The sequence below is a fragment of the Aegilops tauschii genome, chromosome 7, assembly GCF_002575655.3.
Source record: "Aegilops tauschii subsp. strangulata cultivar AL8/78 chromosome 7, Aet v6.0, whole genome shotgun sequence".
In the NCBI taxonomy this organism is placed as follows: domain Eukaryota; kingdom Viridiplantae; phylum Streptophyta; class Magnoliopsida; order Poales; family Poaceae; genus Aegilops; species Aegilops tauschii.
Genome location: NC_053041.3, coordinates 239128911 through 239149867, shown reverse-complemented (window position 1 = coordinate 239149867; position 20957 = coordinate 239128911). Strand labels below are relative to the sequence as shown.

Sequence of the window (20957 nt, the reverse complement as noted above, 5' to 3'; positions counted from 1 at the left end):
TTCCTTGTTGTAGCGTTTGCTCTACATATGTTAAGTTCTACTTCATATATGCAACTTGCACTAATGTCTGCTCTAGATATGTTCGGTCCTAGTTCATATTTGCAGATATTATTTACCTTCTCTCTGTTAGATTGCATGACTTGCTTTATCTCTGCTATTTTGGTCATGCTTTATCTAGTATTTCTGTTAATAAAATCATATGGTAAATTGCTCATATTTCCAACAGGAGTGAGCACTAGACTTGTGCATACGGCGATGTATAGCACAAAGGTAGCTGGCAATTACCTTCTGTGCCCAGTATGAAAAGCTAGGGAGCAGTGTATACAACAGAGAGGCCAATCTAAGTTGCATACCCAGAAGCCTCTCCACCGCTTGCTTTAGCTTTGGCCTTATAGCCATCAGATCAAGGCACAAGATGAGATGAGTTGTTGAGGAGACGCTGACAAGTGGGGTCAGGTGTACTTTGGTTACTTCATCCCGGTCAATGGCCTTTAACCGAACAATAAAGGTGTCTAGTGCCATTTTTTAGCACACATTTAACAAAGGGGTAGCATTTTTTGGCAGTTGAAAATTCTAGTGACAAATGGAGTAATATCACATAATCGAATGACAAAACTAATCAAAACCCTTAATTATATACTAGTATGTAGTACATTTTATTAAGAACACAACCAGGTCGGGCATGATAAATGGCATGGAGGAGCAAGCCGTAACTAGTGAGGAGATGTACTACGCACGTACAGCAAGGAAATTCTAGGGTGGTAAGAAGAACACAAACAAGTATTATGAAATAATAAATCGCATGGAGTAGCCGTAACTAGTGAGATATACTACCGCACGTACAATAAGGAACTCCTATGGGCAAGGTCATGATCAGTTCCGTGGGGCCTGCGTGGACAGATCTGCCATCTTGACGTAGGTGCCGAGCGCGTCCAGGCGGCGGCCGGAGCGCGCGTGGAAGCCGAGGATCTTGCCGCCGGCCGCAGGAAGCGCGAACGGCACGCCATCCTCCTGCCCGTACGGCCCGAAGCTGCGGGCGTTGCTGACGAAAGTGAGCGACCTCACGGCGAAGCTGCCATCAAACTCGCCGTAGTGGCCCACGACGCCGGTGAAGTGCTCGTCCGGCCGCAGGCAGATCTGAGCCATCCACAACGAAATGGAGTATAAGGAGCTCCATCACCGATGATGGATGAAAAATGGAGTCGTCTTCGTCAGGGAGCAATGTGTGTCTAACGTACGTACCTCGGAGAGCGTCCCCCCTTGTCCTCCCCACAGGTCGGTCCACTCCTCCCGGCCGTTCCGCTCGTACAGGACGGAGATGGCGTCGACGGTGTCGCCGTGGCGGACGACCAGCTTGACCACACGGTTCACGCCGCGCATGTCCATGTCCCTGTCGTGGCCGCCGCCGCCGCCGCATGGCCCCATTCTCGAAACGGATCCCTGCATTTTGTTTTTCGTCCCTGGGAACAACACGGGGAGCGTCTTTCCCGACGACGGTATGGTTTGGCTTTGGCACGTATGGGAATGAGGACGAGCAACTATGGGTCTGTGGCACAGCACAAAGTCAACTAATACAGTTCGTACGTGCTTGGCACTACATTGGGTTACATAATGTACTCATAGTGTGTTCTGGCAACAGGTAATGCCGCCTTGTGAACAGGCTGTGCATAAGATTTGTCTTGGATTTCAACTTGAGTTCAGTTCAGGCTTGTTTGGCTTTGGCAGTTGGCGTACGTCCACTATTCGCTAGCCTGGTTTGGTTTTTACAAAAGGCCTCCAATGTTCAGCACACTTGCGTGAGATCCGGGCCGTAGCCAGCCTACAGGGAACGAGAGTGCATACCAGGCTAGATCAGGTTTTCATCCAGAGAGAGTACATCCACGACACCATCCATCATCTATTAAATCTCAAAGCGAACCAAAATATGGTTGAATGCTCAGAAGAACAATTGTACCCGCCACCCATCAGATATTCAGGATTTATGGCGATGCGTGTTTGGTTGGAGGAGACGTTCTCCTCAACTATGACGTGCCTATAATAACTTCATAAGTGTAAAGATGATGGGCTAGTTTGGTTGGAGGCTTCACAAAAAATTGCCTGGCCTGGACCTTCCCTGGGATCTGCCTGGAGGTTGCTTGCTTGGTGTCCTCAATAAGCCTGGCCTGGAGCAATCCATGATCATTAGTCTGGCAGGAGTATACCTGGCCATACCTCGGGCCGGGCCTAGCCAAGCCCGACGAAAAAAACCCAGGCTCGAGCCCGGCCCGGCCCGGCCATCGGGCCTGTTTTCTGGCCCGAGCCCGGCCCGAACACGTAAAAGTTCGTCGGGCTCCGGGCCGGCCCGGCCCGGCCTTCAGAAAAATGCAAAAATGACGGGCCCAGGCCCGGCCCGGCCCGGCCTTCGGGCTCAAGATCTAGGCCCAAGCCCGGCCCGGGGGCAGCGTCGGGCCAGGCCGGGTTGGGCTTTTTCGGGCCGGGCCGGCCGGGCCGGGCTTCCCATGGCCAGGTATAGGCAGGAGTACCAGGCTTAGTCGTTAGCCTGGCCCAGGCGCTCAAATTCGGTTGACTGGCACTTGCCTGGAAGCTAAAATCCAGTTTACACAGGATGCTATACTTCATGATGTGACCGGTAAAGAGTTGTTTATTGGCTGACAAAGGAAGTTATTGCTTGCCTAGTTTAGGACATCATCCAAACGCACCAGCTAGACTTAGCCTGGCCAGGCACTTTTTTACAATTTTTCAGGCTGAAGCCAGGCACAACTTTTGTCCGGGCATGGAGCTGTGGACTCCAACCAAACTAGCTCGATACGCCGGCTCAGTCTCTCGGAAGTGCTCATAAGAGTAGGGTGTGCGTGTCTACGTTCATAGGAACGAGTGTATGCGCATATATATATAAACGCTTGCGTCTGTACCGTGTTTAAAAAAATCTATTAAACCTCAAAAACAAAAGTCCATCCTCTATTGGTCAGTTCACACAAAACTAGCCAGGCAAATGAGAAGACCCCGGAAGGGGTGACATCATCACATCTCTTCCAAACATTGCCAGACTACACTAACACACCGCCACCGTACATCAACTGCGCGCTTTGGCCACCATATCCAATGCATGAAGACACCTGTGAGCGACTTGACGCGAGGCTGGCTCCACCGCACCAAAATGTCCCTTGATGATTGCAGCCCACCTGGGCCCAGATCCGGAACGGAGGCTTCCGGTAGAAGCCCGGCCTACCCCACAAACCCTATCAAATTAACCTTAATGAATAACTAATGATTTCTCTTCTTTTAGCCACCCTTTTTCTCATTAATAACAAAACTAGTTATTCTGATATATAAAATATTAATTCAAATGGCTTTTGTTATTTCCATGTATTCGGATACAACCCAAAAAGGCTTGCCGGTTCTTACTGCATAAACCCTTGTGATCATTTCACGAACTAGTGTGCGGGACTTCTCCATTTTCTTTGGACACACGGAAATCCCCCCCCTCCCGCTCCTCTCCTCTCGCGTCGCCCCCGCGGGCGACCGAGAGGGGCATCCCTAGCCGTCCTCGACTCCCTCCCCTCCACCCACTCCCTCCCCCGCCGCCGCCGGCAAGCGCCGCTGGGGCAAAGCCCGGTGGCGTCGGCGGCGGCGGGCATCCCCTCCTCCTCGATCTGGTGCTAGGCTGGCGCGGGCAGGCCTGCTAGATGGGGACGCCGGGCTTTCGCGGGGCCGGTGGCGCGGCGGCAGGCGCGGGTGGCTGCGGCGTCAGGCGCGAGGCAGGCTGCGCGGCGGCTGCGAGTTCCTGGGCCGCAGATCTGGTCCAGGCGGCGCTCGTGGTGGACGGTGGTGCCCCGACGTGCGTGTGGGGTGGCGTGCGTCGGCGGGGCTGGGCGTGGCGGGAGACGACGGGCTGCGGGCTGGTGCTTGGCGGCGTCGGCAACGCGCCACGCCCCTTCGTGCTCGAGCTGGAGGCTCCGGCGCTTCGGCGTACTGGCCTCTTCGGGTGACGCGAGGTGACCTCCTCCATGACGTGCTGCTGGGGGCTTTGGGTCAGGCCATGGCCGGCGACTACTGTAGTGGCGTGCAGGAGCTCCGGCGGCCAGTGGTGTGGTGGATCTAGGGTTAGGTTATGGAGGGACTCGAGGGCCCGTGGAGACACATCGCTCTGGCGGCCCGTCTGATTGGGCTGCCCCGGCGACGATGCTGGCTGACCCAATGATCCGCGCCCCGACCGAGGTGGAGCTCCTTGCGTGTGGATTGGCATCGGGGATGTGCGGTCCTGACCGACGGTGGTTCCGCTCTGACGTTGTCCGTGTCCGGCTGCCTGACCTATGTCATCATGTTGCGTCATTGGTGGTGGTGGGTTCGTCTTGGATGTCGGGGCGGCGGCCCTGGATGGTGAGGCTGCACGGGTGGCTCTGCGGCGGGCGGCGTGGCAGCGGTGGTGGCGCCTTCTCTTGGCTATGTGGGTAGCAAGGGGAGGGGTGGCGCACTACAGGAATCAGCTACTTTGCCGTCTGCCATGGCAGACGGCAAAGGCAAGGATGGCGGACGGCAAAGGCCTTTGCCGTCTGCCGCGGACGGCAAAAGGCTCCGGCAAAGTAGGCATCGGTAAAGAGCTTCTTTGTCGTCTGCTTTTTGAAGCGGACGGCAAAGGGTCCTTTGCCATCAGCGGCGGACGGCAAAGAAAGCTGGCGGCAATAAATTCGCTGTTAGTCCGTTAGGTGGCTAACGGCAGTCTTTGCCGTCCGTGGCTGATGGCAAAGAGCATCAAGCCTTTGTCGTCTGCCACTGTAGGAAAACTGACCAAATGGGTCAGCTGCCAGGAAGCACAGGTGGTTGCCACGTGGCTTCTTTGCCGTCCGCCGCGGACGGCAAAGAGCCCGTTGCCGTCGGTGGCAGACGGCAAAGAGCCTGCATTGCCTCTTTTTCTGCTTTTTCTTATACCCAACCATTTTCACAGCAAATAGATGATACATATATATTTTTCACATGGCAAGTTCACAGCAAGCATATGAGATATCGAACACATATAATTTCATCATACATGCATAGTTCCATCAACCATACATAGCAAGTTCCACATACATGCATCCAACCATACATATTACAATAGTGTCATCCTACCATACATGCATAGTTCATCGATACAAAAGAAACATAGTTCATCCAAACAAGCACTCCATCTATGCTAGCTTCCGTGAAGCGAATGAATTCTGCAAAATGGGAAATAAGAAAGTTAGAAGAAGAAGATTAGAAGAAGAAGAAGAAGAAGAAGAAGAAAATGAAGAAGAAAATGAAGAAGAATATATGACATTTATAAGCTAATTTAGGTGAAATTGATCGTTTGTGAGCTAACTTAGGTGAATGGATCGTTTATGAGCTAACCTAGGTGAAATGGATCGCTTATGAGCTAACTTAGGTAAAAATGCATCATTTTAGAGTCAACCTAGGTAAGATGGATCATTTCGAAGCTAACCTAGGTAAAATGGGTCATTTTAGAGCTAACTTGGGTAAAATGGATCATTTATGAGCTAAGTAAGGTAAAATGGGTCATTTTAGAGCTAACTTGGGTAAAATGGATCGTTTATGATCTAACTAAGGTAAAATGGATCATTTTAGAACTAACTTGGGTAAAATGGATCGTTTATGAGCTAACTAAGCTAATTATGCCATTTTTTACATAAGTAAGCTAAGTACATGTCATTATTGAGCAAACCTAGTTAACTAAGCATATTAGAGCTAACTTTGGTCATTTTGGAGGAAACAAAGCTAAGTATAGATCGTTTTAGAGCTAACTTAGGTAAAATGGATGGTTTTGGAGGTCAGTAAGCTTATTAAGTCATTTTGGAGCAAATAAAGCTAAGTCTAGGTCATTGTGGTAAGCATTTTGGAGGAAATAAGGCTAAGTCTAGGTCTTTATGCATTTGTTAAGCAAAACACTAGAGAAACTTACCATGATCATGGAGGTGTAGGAGCGGGCTGGCTCGTGCCGGTAGCTGGAGAAGAATCGTGTGATGCTTGTCTGGAGTTACGCTGCACCAAAGATCATTTCCAATGTCTCGTTAGCATGATGACACTCAAATGTTAAGACTAGCAAGTAATGTCCATTCAAATTAAACTCACCGTGGTCCCAGGAGCAATCACTGGCATCGGCGGAGCGGTCTAACCGGTCTTCTCGCACACAGACTGCACATTTGGTTTTGACGACTCAGTCATACTAGTTAGTAATGAGACAAACACTACATGAATGTTTTGGCTAATCTGCAGAAGAAACTTACCACAAGGAGCTCGTACATGGCCCTTGCCTGCATGTCATTCCGTGCCCTCTCCTTCTCCAACATCGTTGTCGTCCTCTCCTCCAACTCCCGCGCCTCTCCGCCGCCTCCGCTAGAAGTTTCTCCGTTCTATCTCTCTCACTCTGTATAGCATCCTGCAATAGCACTCCTCGTTACCATTTGTAATCATTGATGGAAGCACAGACAATGTGATGGAGAAAGATAACTGAGTACGTATAACTAACCTTGATGGCTAGTTGGACTGGCCGTTCACGAGGCCTTATCTCAGGAGCGGAGCTCGACTGGCGCGCCTTGATCTCCGGGAGAGTGCTAGGACAACGGATAAGTCCATCTCCAATGGCTATGGAGCCATGGGACCTCCCGCCACCATATATCATCACCAGCTCTGGATCAATGGGACCCTGGCTCGGGTTAAAGTCCTCCCCTTTCCTCGCCTTCCCCTCATCTCTATATTTCACGAGCTTGTCGTGGGAGGAGATGTTGGTGAAGTTGTTTGCATCATCGAGGTCAGACAGACAGAATGCCTTGACTTTCTTGAAAGAGGCAGTGTGGGTCATGGCATACAGGTCGTACACCTCTGGCACCTTATCCGCCTTATTGTCGCGTGCCTGAAAGAGAGAAACAAAGTAAATTAGTAATTAAAGGGCTCAAGCTAGCATGATGAATGAATTGCATGAATCATGAAGCAAACCACATACCCAGTTCCGCCCGAACTGATATAAGTTGGAGCTGCCTTGATGGTGTGGCACACCTTCCATTTGGGCACGTTTGTCCTTAGCCGCGTTGTGGACGGCTAGCCATTCTTTTGAGCACCACTCATTGACCAACACCTCCCAACAATCCATCCGATCCGCACACCATCTCGGAGGCGCCTAAGTTAGCAAATAGAAACTTGAGCGCTACGGCTACGAATTACTAAATGAAGGAAGTAAGTACAAGGCCTTAAGAATTACCTTCGTGTACTGCTCCTTACTCAGGAACTTATCGGGGCACGCCGGCTTGGGCTTCTTGATACCACGCAAGGCGTAGTAGTCTCGAACAGCCTGCACCCGAGCCTCGTGCCGTAAGTTCTATAGTAGGCGCTTGCAGACATTCTCGATAACATTTGCCGCCTCCTCCTCGTATCCCTCCTCACAGCTATAGAATGTCTGCAATCAAGTGAGACAATATTGATTAGTACAATTAATAACTAGCTAGTTGAAGATTTTTAAATGTGTAAAGGAGAAATTACCCAGAACTTTCTGATCACCACATCTGCCCTCGTGTCGCACAAGACACTATCGATAATCTCACCCGGCGGGGCCGGGGCAGCCAAGTAGTGCTCCCAGCTCAATCCAAGCTCTGGAAGCCGACCCTCACCAGGCAACGTGACAAACCCCGGGAAGTTTTGCCGGCAAAGCACTCCAAGGACGGAGTTGGGCCGGCGGACACTATGATGGTGGTCCCAACCCCTACAGCATGACAAGGCCAACGCATTAGATATTTGAAGAAACGTGAATGCAGAAGGTACAAAAGGATTAAATGCACTTACCTCTCCCCATCAGGGAAAATCAACCACCTCTGCTCGCGGGTCGCCGGCACGGACGGGAGCCGTGTACAACCACGCTGGTAGACGGTGCCCCCTCCTCCTCAATATCAGTCGGCTCCCCGCCATCATCAGCATGGCCACTCGGCCCCTCAGGCTCATCCCGCCAGGTACCTCATCCAGACGTGTGCTCCTCCGGGGTCTCCTGGGCCGAAGGCGCGTCGACCCAAGGCTCGTGGGCCGAAGGCCCGTCGACCCGAGGCTCGTGGGCCGAAGGCTCATGGACCGGAGTCCGTGTAGCCTCCTCCTCGGACGAGTCCACCCTAGCAGTCACGTGTTCGGGTGAAACAGCTGGGGGTGGCGGCGAGGAAGGCGCCCTAGCAGTCACCCTACCTCCTCTCCCGCGACCACGTGCTCCAACTCCTCTCTTCTTCCCTCCCTTACCTCGTCCCCTGCTGGGCACCGCTGTCGACGAAGAAGGGCCCGGCGGTGTCGCCATACTGTCCAGCAACGCTCGGCGGAGAGGTGCGTGTGGAATGGAAGACCTCCCACCACGCGCCGACAAAGAAGGGGCCTCGGAGCGCTCCCGACCAGCGCCCACCATCTTTCAACACCTGCCATGACAAAGAGTAAACGAAATTAGTACAACATTAAAAAAATACCGACATGAATAATAATATGTATATCACTTATGTATCATCATCAAGTACAACATAAAAAAATTGAATACCTGACACTACTAATAATCTCGATCACTAGCATCAATAAATGCATAATCATCATCATCACTATAATCAATGACGGGCTCATAGGGTTCAGTGGCATCAAATATATGACCTAACTCATAATTCACAAATATATGACCTCATCGGCCTCTGGTGTCGTGGGTGTCGTGTCGGGGTCGGGGTGCTGTTTCGGGGTCGGGGTGTCGGGGTGGTCAGGGTCGGGGTGTGGTGTCAGGGTGTCGGGGGTCGGGGTGTCGTGCCGGCGTGTTGGGTGGCGTGTCGGGGTCGGGGTGTCAGGGTGTCGGGGTCGGGGTCGGGGTGTGGTGTCAGGCTGTCGGGGTGTCGGGGTCGGGGTGTCAGGGTGTCGGGGTGTCGGGGTCGGGGTGTCGGGGTATCTTTTTCTTCTTCTTCTTCTTCTTCTTCTTCTTCTTCTTCTTCTTCTTCTTCTTTTTTCCTGTTTTTTTCCTTTTCTTCTTCTCTTCTTCTTCTTCTTCTTCTTCCTCTTCTCCTTTTTCCTCTTCTTCTTCTTCTTTTCTTCTTCTTCTTCTTCTTCTCCTCCTCTTCCTCCCTCCTCCTCTTCCTCTTCCTCTTCTTTCTTCCTCTTCTTCTTCTTCTTCTTCTTCATCTTCTTCTTTCTTCTTCTTCTTTTCTTTCTTCTTCTCCCTCCACCTCTTCCTCCCTCCTCCTCCTCCTACTCTTCTTATTCTTCTAAACTAAAACTAAAACTAATCTAAAATAAACTAAACTAAAAATAAAACTAAAACTAAACTGAAACTCAAACTAAAGTAAAATTATAACTAAAACAGAAACTAAATTAACTAAAAGTAACTAAACTAAAACAAACTAAACTAAAAGAAGGGGGGAAGATCACTCACCTGCGCAGGGGATCGCCGGTGGAGGGGGAGGCCGCGGCCCGGTGGAGGGGGAGGCCGCGGCGGGTGGGGGCGACGGCGGCCCGGTGGAGGGGAGTCCGCGGCGGGTGGGGGCAGCGGCGGCCTGGTGGAGGGGGAGGCCGCGGCGGGTGGGGGCGGCGGCGACCCGGTGGAGGGGTAGGCCGCGGCGGGACGGGGCGGGGACGGCCACGCAGGGGAGGGGAGGGGGCGGCTGGCCGGCGTGGAAGGGGCGCCGCAGGGGAGGGGTGCGGGGCGATGGGGCGAGGGGCGGCAGCGGGCGGTGGGGCGAGGGGGCGCCGGCGGGCGGTGGGTGGTCGGGGCGAGAGGCGGTGGGTGGGCGGGTGGCGGCGGGTGGTGGGGGTGGCGGCGGGTGGCTGGTGGCGGGGGCGGCGGCGGGTGGCGGTGGTCGTCGGGGTGGGGAGGACAGAAAGAGAGAGAGGGAGGGAGCGGAGTGGGGGGACGGCCGTTAGTTAGGTTGTCTCTTTGCCGTCCGCCCCCCTTTGCCGTCCGCTTTTTTGCTCTTTGCCGTCTGCTAGCAGACGGCAAAGAGGGGGCCGTTAGGTTTTTTTTCTAAGCAGCTCATTAGTGGGGCCCACCTCTCTCTTTGCCGTCCGCCAGCAGACAACAAAGAATTGGCTGATGGCAAAGACATTCTTTGCCATCAGCTAGTTATTTGCCGTCCGTTTTTTGCAAGCTGACGGCAAAGACCTTCTTTGCGAGCAGACGGCAAAGAATAGGCAGATGGCAAATAAGCAAATTCCAGTAGTGGCAGGTGGCCCTGGTGGCGTCGTGTCTTCGGCAATAGCGCTCCCCTGGTCTGGATCTGGAGGCCTAGCGCAAAGGTCGTGGCTTCCCCTCTTGGGGTGGGCCAGCAACCTTGAGTCCGCAGGTGGAGCTTGTGCGGGTCCGAGCGAAAGCTCTGCGCTCCGGCGCCGGCAACGACGGCACCTACGGATGTCGCTTCCCTCTTGGGGGCGTTGCTTTGGGGCCCCTCAAGGTGCCAAGGGTCCGGGGTGAAAATCCTAGTCCGCCTCTTGGACTCGATGACGGTGGCACTCGGTGTCATCACCCTCTTGAGGGCGTCGTTGTGGACCCTCGGTTGCAGATGGCTTTGGCGTCGGGTTTGCTGTCTCGCTGGCATAGTGCATCCTTGCTCCTGGCGAGGGAAGGTGTCGTTGACCGCCTATCATTTAGACGTGGTCTCCGTTCTCGGTCCTTGCCGTCTCTTGGCAGGAGCGGCGCTCCACGGCCCGGGGCGAGAGGGTTGTCTCAACGATGAGTCGGCCCTCTCCGGAGATGGCTCGGTGTGTTCGGGTCCTCATGGCACGGTGGTTTCTCCTGGCGGCGCGGCTCCGATCCTCTCTAGTTATCTTGGTTGTAGTGTGTTAGGAGTGGCCTATCCTGCTCTTCATGTTTGGCGTAGGGTTAGTGGCACTTGTGCCATTTGCCTGATGCCTTTTTTATCTTTTGTTTCGACCTGCTTGTATGAGGGTTTCCTCACCAGTATGTATCGTTCAGCCGTTTGTGCCTTTATTTATAAAGAGGGGCGAAAGCCTGGTTCGACAGATCATTTCGCGAACTTTGTGTAACTCTTCTACTTCTAGTAAAAATTCTAGTGTCCTTACCCGATAATAAGCACTAGCAGGTTGGTGAAGCATAATCCTCGCGTGAGTGAATGCTATACACTTGGTGGGTTCTCCTCCAAGCAGAATGAAGGACGCCATGGAGGTGGCTATTCCGAGGCATATTGTATATATATATATATGGTGTGTATCAAAAATAGCCATTTATGATATTAGCCGCCCGCCTGGGGAGTTTATAAACAAAAAAATATCACTAATTCCATCTTCTATACTCAGATATACCATGAGACCTGTAATATGATTCGTGATCTCGCAATGAATCTCTTGACCTAAAAAATGTCATTTCTTGATACATAACATTGTATAAGTCAACCCAACTCGCTTCTTCATTGCCAGGAATCCGGTAAGGTACTTTTGGAACACCAATGGGCATATTAGATTATATGGCGCCTTAAGCGTCGGTTACAGTCCATTCTGAAAATCGGCGCACCCCTCCCCCTCCGCTCTGGGCTGGCCCATTCACCTCTTTTTCTTATGTTGTAAACTCCAAAAAAAAGCGCTCGATGTGATTCAAACTACGCACCTCCAGGTTTTTGTAGCAAACACAGAACCAATTGCGACACCCAACCTCTTGTGCCGACACCGCTTTTTTTTTCTTGAAATGCAACACTGAAATATGCAGTGGTTTCTTGTTTGGTTTTCTTTTTTTATTCTCAGTTCCTTGTTTGGCAGGTTTTTTCTGTTTTTTCTTTTCTCTTTCTATTTTTAAATTTTTTATTTTGCTTTTTTTTTAATTCCTGAATTTTTTCTTCGATTCATGAGTTTTTTTTTCAAATTACTGAACTTTCTTACAAAATTTATGAACCTTTTTTCAAACTCATGAAGTTTTTTTAATTTTGAGGAACTTTTTTTCAAAATCGTTGAACGTTTTTCAAATTCGTAATATTTTTCAAAATTAATGAAATATTAATAAAATCGATGAACTTTTTCTTAATTTCTTGAACTTTTTCCAAATTTTGATGATTTTTTATTTGTTTTTTTTCAAAAATCATTGAACTTTTTATCAAGATTGATGAAGTTTTCCAAATTTAATGAATTTTTTTCCAAAATCGATAAACATTTTTCAAATTTTGGATTTTTTCCCAAAAAATTGTTGAACTTTTTTTGAATTCTATGAACTTTCAAAATATTGAACTTTTTTCATAGTCATGAACTTTTTTTCGAATCCAAGTTTATTTTCATCTTTTTTGAAACTTTCATATATTTGTTTACAAAAGTAAAAATGGTTGATTTTGGTCAACAGCTAACTGGTCAACCATCGACCCGAGGGATCGAAGAAACAACGACCAAAGCGACGCGAGGGACCATCGGCCCTTGTTGGGCTAGGCCCAGGGGCGCATCACATGTGCGCCACGAAGCTGTTCGGGCGCTTAAGGCGCCGAACTGGAGATCTCTCTCGCACCTCCACGAAGCCACATCTGCACCTTCCCTTGGAAGCGTCTATTCGACGCCTTCATGTCAGATTGTGCGTTGGCGCTGATGCGCGTGTAAACAAGATGTGGCCCATTAACTTTCGGTTGCCTCACTACCAATTGCTCGCGCGAAACAGTTCTAAATAAAATATGGCTTCAGGGAAAAAGCAAATCCTTTATTTATAGATTTTTTTAAAAATATTCTCATTGTTGTATAATGTTTGAAAATATTAAAAAGCATGAATTTTTTAAAAACATGGGTTCAAAATTCATAATTTTTAAAAATCACCAATTTAAAAATATTCATGAATTAAAAAAGTAACAAATTTGGAAACAAATTCAAGAATTTGAAAAATGTTCACCGGTGTATAATATTTAACGAATTTTAAAAAACTACACATATTTTTATGGAAAAGAACAAAATCAAGTAAATAAAGAAAAAAGCAAAAAAATCGAGTGATGAAACCAACGAAAAAAAATCTGAACCAACCTATGGTTGGATTATTAGGAGGACAGTGGTATCCCTGGCCCACCGGAGTTCAAGTCTTAGACTTGACATTAGTGCTAGTATATTTTTCTGGATTTATTTCAGACCTTCTAGCGCTCTGTGTTCAGTGGGAGGAGACGTTGTCATCGACTATGAATGCGTCTGTGGCGCCTTCGTTAATCTCAAGATGATGTGCCGGATCAGTCTCTCGAAGGTGCTCATAAAAATAAGGTGTGCGTGCGACGTTCATAGAGATGATTGTATATGCATCTGTACTGTGTTAAAAAAATAACGAAAAACAAAACAACACAAAAATAGTCCAAACAAACAAATGAGACTCTCTAGAAAACGTTCCCAAAACCAGTGAAAGAAAGTCGGCCCACTTATCGTGTGCGCTTTGTACTAATACCGATAGCGAGCACCAAATAGGAAATGCCCCCACGGCCCCGGCATCCAAACGCGCCACTTGAGATACCTGCAGATTGCAGCAAATCCGACTCGTTGGCCCATGCAGATGCCCACCCACGCGGCCACGAAGCAACCCCTGTGTCGCCACCGGCGACGACCAATATGCACCGCCATGAGCCCATGACCTCCCCTTCATCGACCCCCGATCCGATCACCATGGGAGCACATGGACACGCAAGGGAACTGCCCGGCTGCCGCTTGCGCTGCTCGACGACTTCCATGTGTCCATACCATGGAGATCGTAGCACCACCGCACCACACACAACACGTCGAGGTATAGAGCGGCGTCGTGCGGGCGGATCGGCACACCGTTGAGACTTACACACCGGCCTTTCTTTTCTCTCTCGCAAGGCGACTAGAAAAAGCCTTCTTCCCTTCGATCTATGTCGACGAGCTTATGGATTCGCCTCCATTCCATCTGTCGCTCCGGCGGCCGGTGGCGGGGAGGGTATTTCTGGTGCCTAAGCTTAGATAGGTAAGGTTTTGGTTCTCGAAAGGGTGATGCTTGGATGGATGGCACTTATTTTTTGATTCAGTCTTTCGGGCATTGAGCCTTCTCAAGTTCGTTCATCGTGACAGATTAGATGGAGCTCCGTCGTAGATTCCTGTCAGTTCCTCGGAGCGACGAGGTTAGGGTTTCTCCTTGTGCGTAGCAACGGTGAGACTTGGTGTTGGGTTTTTCAGATCGATTCTAGGATTCAATGATGACGACTACGACCTCTGAACACTTGTCTTAAGGGCACGTGCATAAAGACTTCCCGGCTGTCATCGACAAGGTCAGGCCGGCTCCGATATGGGAGCGGCGCGTCGGCGGATCGTTCTGGTGGCGGTAATCATTGTTTAGTTGCCCATGGATCTCAACATAATTTTTTTTATGTTTGGGGTGTTGTGTACTTCTATGAATCTTTATAATAAATCTGATATTTTTAAAGAAAAGACACACTGTTGAGACTCGGCCACTCAAGGCATGTGTTCTGTTGACAAGGCAGAATACATCAGCCCTCGTTTCCATCTTACATGTTTCTATCTCCCCTTTCGTAAAAAGATAAGTTACATCTCGTATTTTTTTAAACCGGGCATAAACACCTCTCCATTATTACTTATTAACGTAAATACACCAGCATTCCAAACCAGAGAGAACAGTGACGGAAAGTTCCGTCTCGTCTGCAAATCATTATTCTCGATGCTTTCACTTTGAACTACAGATTCAAAAAGGTTGAGGGCAACTTCAAGTCAAAACACCCCCAAATATTCGGACTGCCTGATCCGGACATTTTAGGCCATCCAACGTCGTGCATCAAACTTCCGTGGCGTAGTCCGGACGTCCAAAATCCCGCAGCCCGTAAACCAAGCTGAAGAAGGTTTGCGGGCGTCCACGTCTCCGCAACGTAGGTCTCTGATACCCCTGGCCCATCGAAAACTCCACTCGGAGCCTTGATTTTCTCATTATGCCCCTCCCCTTCCTCTGCGTCCGCGTAGTCAGAGACCGATGCTGCCACCATACCACCCACTCTGCCGCGCAGACCTTGTTGGAACCCTGCATCTCCACCGAGGCGCTAGCCTTGATTTGCTTACACCACCTTCCATCCCTGGCCTGGCCGCAACCCAGGTACCCTCCAGCCCTGCACATTGTCATCCATGGCGGACACCACGTCCGGCAAGTGTTCGGCCTAATTCCATAGCCAAATTTATTGACGTTTTTGTTGTTTTACTTTGAAGCAAACACGATTGATTCGGGCAAGGAGTACTTCTATGTTGAGTTTATTGATTTGTCCTCGTTAGATGGGGATGAAACAACGATGATGCAAACCGTTATTCAAATGTCCAACATGTGGAGGAGCATGATCCCAATTGAAGGGATCAATCAAGGGACATCGAGTGTTGAATCGATAGAGGATACAGGAGCATATGATGCTGATGGACGACTACTGTGTCCCCGATGCACTATTCGAGTCATATTTCCATCGTTGATTCCAGATGCAGTGAACTGTGTTCGACTGCCTCTACAATGGTATCCGAGCCTATAATGACTACTTCATCTTGCAGAATGATGTGTGGGAACCATTGGATTCTCTGGTTACCAAAAGTGCACGACTGCACTGAGGGTGCTTACCTATGGCATGGACGCAGATTCGGGGGACAAGTATCTTAGAATGTCCGAAAGCACGGCTGCACTGAGAACCAACTCTCGAAGACGCCGCAAGGCTCATGTCGCTATCAAAAGCAAGAGGGTGGCCAGATATGCTCGAATCTGTGGATTGCATGCACTGGAAATGGAAGAATTGCCCATATGCTTAACAAGGCCAACATCAAGGCCATTGTAAGAATCTCATCATCATTCCTGAAGCAGTTGGATCACAAGACCTCTAGATTTGACATTCTTTCTTTGGGATGCCCGGGTCTCGTAATGACATCAACGTGATGCAGGTGTCTCCATTATTTGAAGGTTGTGTGCGGGAGAAGCTCCTCCGTGCAACTATACCATCAACGGCCATGACAATAAAATGGGCTATTATCTTTAGTATCTATCCTCCGTGGATGACTTTCGTCAAGATCATCTCTGAGCTTAGGGGTGAGAAAAGATCTTACTTTGCCCAAAGACAAGGAGCTAGGAAGAATGTCGAGAGGACATTTGGAGTGCTCCAATCCCGTTTTGCGGTTGTTCGAGGATGTACAAAACTATGGGATGCAAAGACATTGTGGGACGTGATGACAGCTTGTGTAATCATGAACGTGATTGTGTAGGACGAGGGTGACCGAGTTTGCCATGGCCTGGAATTTGAGGAGATGAATGACCCTATCAAAGGCAGAATCCAACGACATTTGAGGATTTTATCCAAATGCATCAACAAATTCGCCATTGAGAAACTCATGAGTAGCTTCAGAATGATCCGGTTGGACATTTGTGCCCGCTTCAATGGAAGACTAAAAAATGTGTCCAGATAAGCTAAATTCAAGTTTATACCATTTTATTGCAAAACTTCATGTTTGGATTGTAATATTTATATTTAAATTATTATTGCATTGAAATATTTGTACAACATGATCATGAAAGAATGGTGATATTTATCTTTAAATATTTTGAGTGCTCCGGATATAGGAAAAAGAAACAGGGGCAATCATTCGGTGGTGCATTGGGCTGGATAGCCAAAACAGAGGCAGACATTTGGCGCACCGGATGGGAGTTGCCCTGACCTCCCATAAAATTTGACAAAATGTGACAACTCTGAACCGCATGGCTTTTCGGTTAATAGCAAGAAACAGTTCGTCTCCACTCTTGCATTAACACAACTATCCTCCTCTGTAACTCAGATGTGTAACAGAACTAGTAGAATCCAATTTTGGGTTACATGTTTACAAACAATACCGATGACCAGAAAAAAAAATCATCACATCCCAGCAAAACCCAATAGTCGACAATGTACCAAGATTGGCTAGCAGCACCCAAACCGGCTAGTTTGCTTCTGGCTGTCTTTCGAGTCACCATCGTCAATGCTCACCCTGTTGAGGGATAGCTCGGCCTTGTAAGTGTCGGAGTTCAGGATCTTCCTGCTCACGCTGCTGTAGATCTCCTTGATGACGAGCTCGAATGCTGTGTTGACGTTCGTCGAGTCTAGAGCCGAGGTCTCCATGAAGAAGAGTCCCTCAGACTCGGCAAGTGCTTTGCCTTCCTCCACTGGCACTTCACGGATGTTTTCCAGATCGCATTTGTTGCCTACCAACATCTTGGCCACCGTAGTGTCAGAATGTGCTGCATTAGATTTGAGAATACGTTTTGGTTACTTCAGAGGAAATGCATGCGATATGTGAAAAGGAGAATTGTTCTAGCTAATATCAAGGAAAACGCAGCCGTACAAAACCAGACGTGCAAGAAATGACTTGTCATGACTGCACAAGGGACATGTAAGAAATCAAAAAGTGATAGCCATCAAGCAAGAGAACACAACCATGCAAAGTAGAAAATGCGTCTGGGGGACAAAAAGCGAAAGGAATAGGATTTGTTGCTTTTAAGTTAGCAAAATGAAACCAAATTATCACATATATCACTAGTAGTTGGATGGTGCAAGAAATTGGCACGAAGAAAATCATAACATCAACCATCATAAGCACAATGTTATCCATCCAACAGTGGATACCTTTCGATACATCCATTATCCATACCAATCCAATCTAATTATTTTGACCATCCAAAAGCCGCAAAAGCATTACACACTTCTAGGGATCAAGCATAAGCAAAGAATCCTTTTCAGTTCAGTCTGTAAAATGCACGCTGAGACGTACAGTACAAGCATTCTGAGAAATTGCTTCAAAACAAGAAGAAAATATGGTGCAACACAGACAGTGCAAGTGACAAAATGTAAAATTGTTGACCATCATGTTATGTTAGTGTGTTCCAATAACACAGTGGTGCTGATTTAGTCTGTTGCAGAACTTTGTCTGCTAAATAACAATATACTAGGTAGCTAGGATAATTAGGATGAATCATCCTCTCTCCTGAGTTTCATGGCATGCCAATTGACAGTAAAACACAATTGTGTTATGAGCATAGCTTTCTCTTACACCAAGCTTTGCCCTTCTGGTAGAGTGACGCATCCTAGATAAAGTCGCCATGTACATAAAAGAATGAACCAAGACAATGCATCTTTCTATGCCGGTTGACTGTTTCCAACAGCAACATGCAAGTAATTGCCTAAGAAGGAAAATGGAGAATAAATGGTGGCCAGCACCCATAAAAAAATTGTCCTCAAACATTAATAACAAACTTAAAGCGTGACTGGAATCATGCTCTCATATATCAGTTTTCTTGTAACAACAGAATGGCTGCTGTTGCAAACTTGCAACAACCATATCGATAAAGAGTAATAAGGTATTTAGAGGGTGTCGATCAGGAAAATTCTAGAGTTTCAACACACAACAACAAACAAGCAGACAACGGCATTGATGTTTCAAACATGTTTAAAACTGAAGAATTCAAACTAAGCAGCCCCCAATGTCAGAAATCAAAAAGAGGAGGGTTTGCCATCTACTTCAATGCCGAACCCAAAACAAGCAACTAGCACAACAACCCGACGTGGTCCTTACATCCACTCCTCAAACATTCCACAACAAGCCTTTACATGAGGAGTCAGATCCAGATTCAGGACAGGTCGCCCAACCCATCCGGTGTGACAATTCTACTGCTATGTAGTATCAGAGAACACTAAACCCAATCAATCACCATCTAGGCGTCAACAAGCTAGGCGCGAGCACTGGTGTCCCTTTCGACGCCGACCAGGACCAGCTCAGATCTACACGATCTTACCGAATCTACTTTTTTATGTGAGTTTTAATAAGGAATCAATTGATCCAAGCTCACAGACAGTACAAGCCGTAAGCAAGCATGGGAGCTACGTAATAATTGATTAAGCAAGGAAGGAAGCAGGCGGGCGGGCGGAGAGGGTGCGTACTGTTGAGCTCCTGGAGCCATCGTCCGACGTTGTCGAAGGTGCCCCGGCGGGAGATGTCGTAGACGAGGAGCGCGCCGAAGGCCCCGCGGTAGTAGGCGGAGGTGACGGCGCGGAAGCGCTCCTGGCCGGCGGTGTCCCAGATCTGGGCCTTGACCTCCTTGCCGTCGATGTCCATGCTCTGCGTCTGGAACTCGACCCCGATGGTGGCCTTAGAGTGGAGGTTGAACTCGTTGCGCGCGTAGCGGGAGAGCAGGTTGCTCTTGCCCACGGCGCTGTCCCCGATGATCACCACCTTGAACAGGTACTCCTCCGCCTCCCCGTCCGAGTCGTCCCCCATCCTTCGGTGCCTCTAGCTCGTAGTCCCTCGAGCTCGGAGGCGCCGCCTTTCCGCTTCCGTCGTCCCCGCGCTGGCGAGCGGCTGCTGGGAGTGGGAGGAATGTGCGAGATTTGTAGTGGCGTTTTGGGGGGAGGCGGGCAGCGGCGCGGTGGGTTTTGACCGAACGCGCACGCCGAGGCCGAGGTGAGGCTGCCTTGCTTTTGCTGGGGTGGGGTGGTGAGGGAAGCGCCGAAACCAGAGTTACGAGACGAGTGGGTGGCGAGTGGGACGCACGCACCGGCACGGCACGGCACGGCAAGCGCGGCCTCGGCGGTGGACCGGGGGCACGGGAGTGTTGGCGGCGGGTCCACGGTGTCGGTGGGACGGGTGGATGCGTCGTGCGGACTGCGGTGCGGGCACGCCTGACGTGAGTTGGCGCCCCGTTCTTCGCTGGGCGAGACAGCTTGGAGGCTGCTCCGATTCCAAGCCACAGCTATCGCAACAGGAGCAGTATGTGGTGTGGTGCGGACCATGTCCCATGTCACTCTTGTTTTTGGGGATGCAATTCAGGTGCACGATTCCATTCAACGATTGGTCTTGGTCATGCACGTCGGAAAGGGAAAGTGCCATTCTAGGGAACCCAAGGATTGTTAACGGGCGACCGCTCGTCATGGGGTCAATCCGGCGAACACGCCCTCTTCCTTCGGTTTCGTTGCACGAATCTTTCAACGTCCGGCCGCAGTGATACAAAACCCAATGTATGTTATTCTTTTCAAAACACAGCTGCCCACCGCACTAGCTAGTGACATCAACCTACACCTAGGAGACATAGGATTGAATCCCGTTCCTCCTTTTTTTACTAAGATGGCAAAAGATGTTTTTTTTCTTAGCTAGTACATGAGAATTTTTCTAAAAGAAAATAACATGGCAGCTTTTATAATTTTTTGAACTTTGTCACATGGCAAATTTAAATATATTTTTAATGCTCACAACTCAAGTTTGTTTTTGTACATGCCATTTTTATTATTAAGAGGATGTCATTTTTATTATTAAGAGCATGACATTTTTATTTCCTAATGTTCACAAGCCAAGTCTGTTTTTGTACAAGGCATTTTTATTATTAACAAGATAACCAACTTTTAAATTCTTTTGTACTGTGACATGACATTTTGTATTGGTCCATGGCAAAAACAAAGAACAAATGTTCTCACTGTAAAAGTAGATGGAAGCGTTGAACCCTTTGCTCGGGCCGCGGTTGTATATATATCACATGTGCCGTGGCTTACAAGAGATTGATCGTGATCGTTACACGAGGTTGGAGAAGTTAGAACAGAAGAAGAGATAGAAAGATATTAAGATTGTACTTGAACTCATCCAACCTTCTCATAGTGAGAGGTTTTGTGAAGCCATCAGCAAGTTGATCTCCAGTAGGTATAAACCGAATATCAAGTAGCTTTCGAGCTACCCTTTCTCTGACAAAGTGGAAATCAACCTCAATATGCTTGGTGCGTGCATGAAAAACAGGATTAGCTGAAAGATAGGTTGCGCCAATATTATCACACCATAATCTAGCAGCTTGTGGAGCTTTGATTCCAAGTTCATAGAGCAATGTCCGTATCCACATTACTTCTGCTGTAGCATTTGCCAAAGCTTTATATTCAGCCTCTGTACTTGACCTTGAGATAGTAGCCTATTTTCTTGCACTCCATGCTATAAGATTAGTTCCCAAAAACACAGCAAAACCACCTGTAGATCTTCTA

At 48.8% G+C, this 20957-nt stretch overlaps 2 protein-coding genes across 2 annotated transcripts; both read right to left on the bottom strand.

The window, feature by feature from the left end:
• Window positions 1-607: 607 nt before the first annotated feature.
• On the bottom strand, window positions 608-1511 carry LOC109787021 (jacalin-related lectin 3-like). Its single transcript, XM_020345580.3, has 2 exons — window positions 1243-1511; window positions 608-1137 (listed from the first exon to the last, which is right to left on the bottom strand). The coding sequence occupies exons 1-2, from the start codon at window positions 1444-1446 to the stop codon at window positions 874-876; spliced, it is 468 nt and encodes a 155-aa protein (XP_020201169.1). The 5' UTR covers window positions 1447-1511; the 3' UTR covers window positions 608-873.
• Window positions 1512-16674: 15163 nt separating this feature from the next.
• Window positions 16675-19624, bottom strand: LOC109787024 (ras-related protein RABA5c). The gene is made up of 2 exons (XM_020345584.4): window positions 18882-19624; window positions 16675-17185 (listed from the first exon to the last, which is right to left on the bottom strand). The coding sequence occupies exons 1-2, from the start codon at window positions 19216-19218 to the stop codon at window positions 16869-16871; spliced, it is 654 nt and encodes a 217-aa protein (XP_020201173.1). The 5' UTR covers window positions 19219-19624; the 3' UTR covers window positions 16675-16868.
• Between the last annotated feature and the right edge of the window lie 1333 nt (window positions 19625-20957).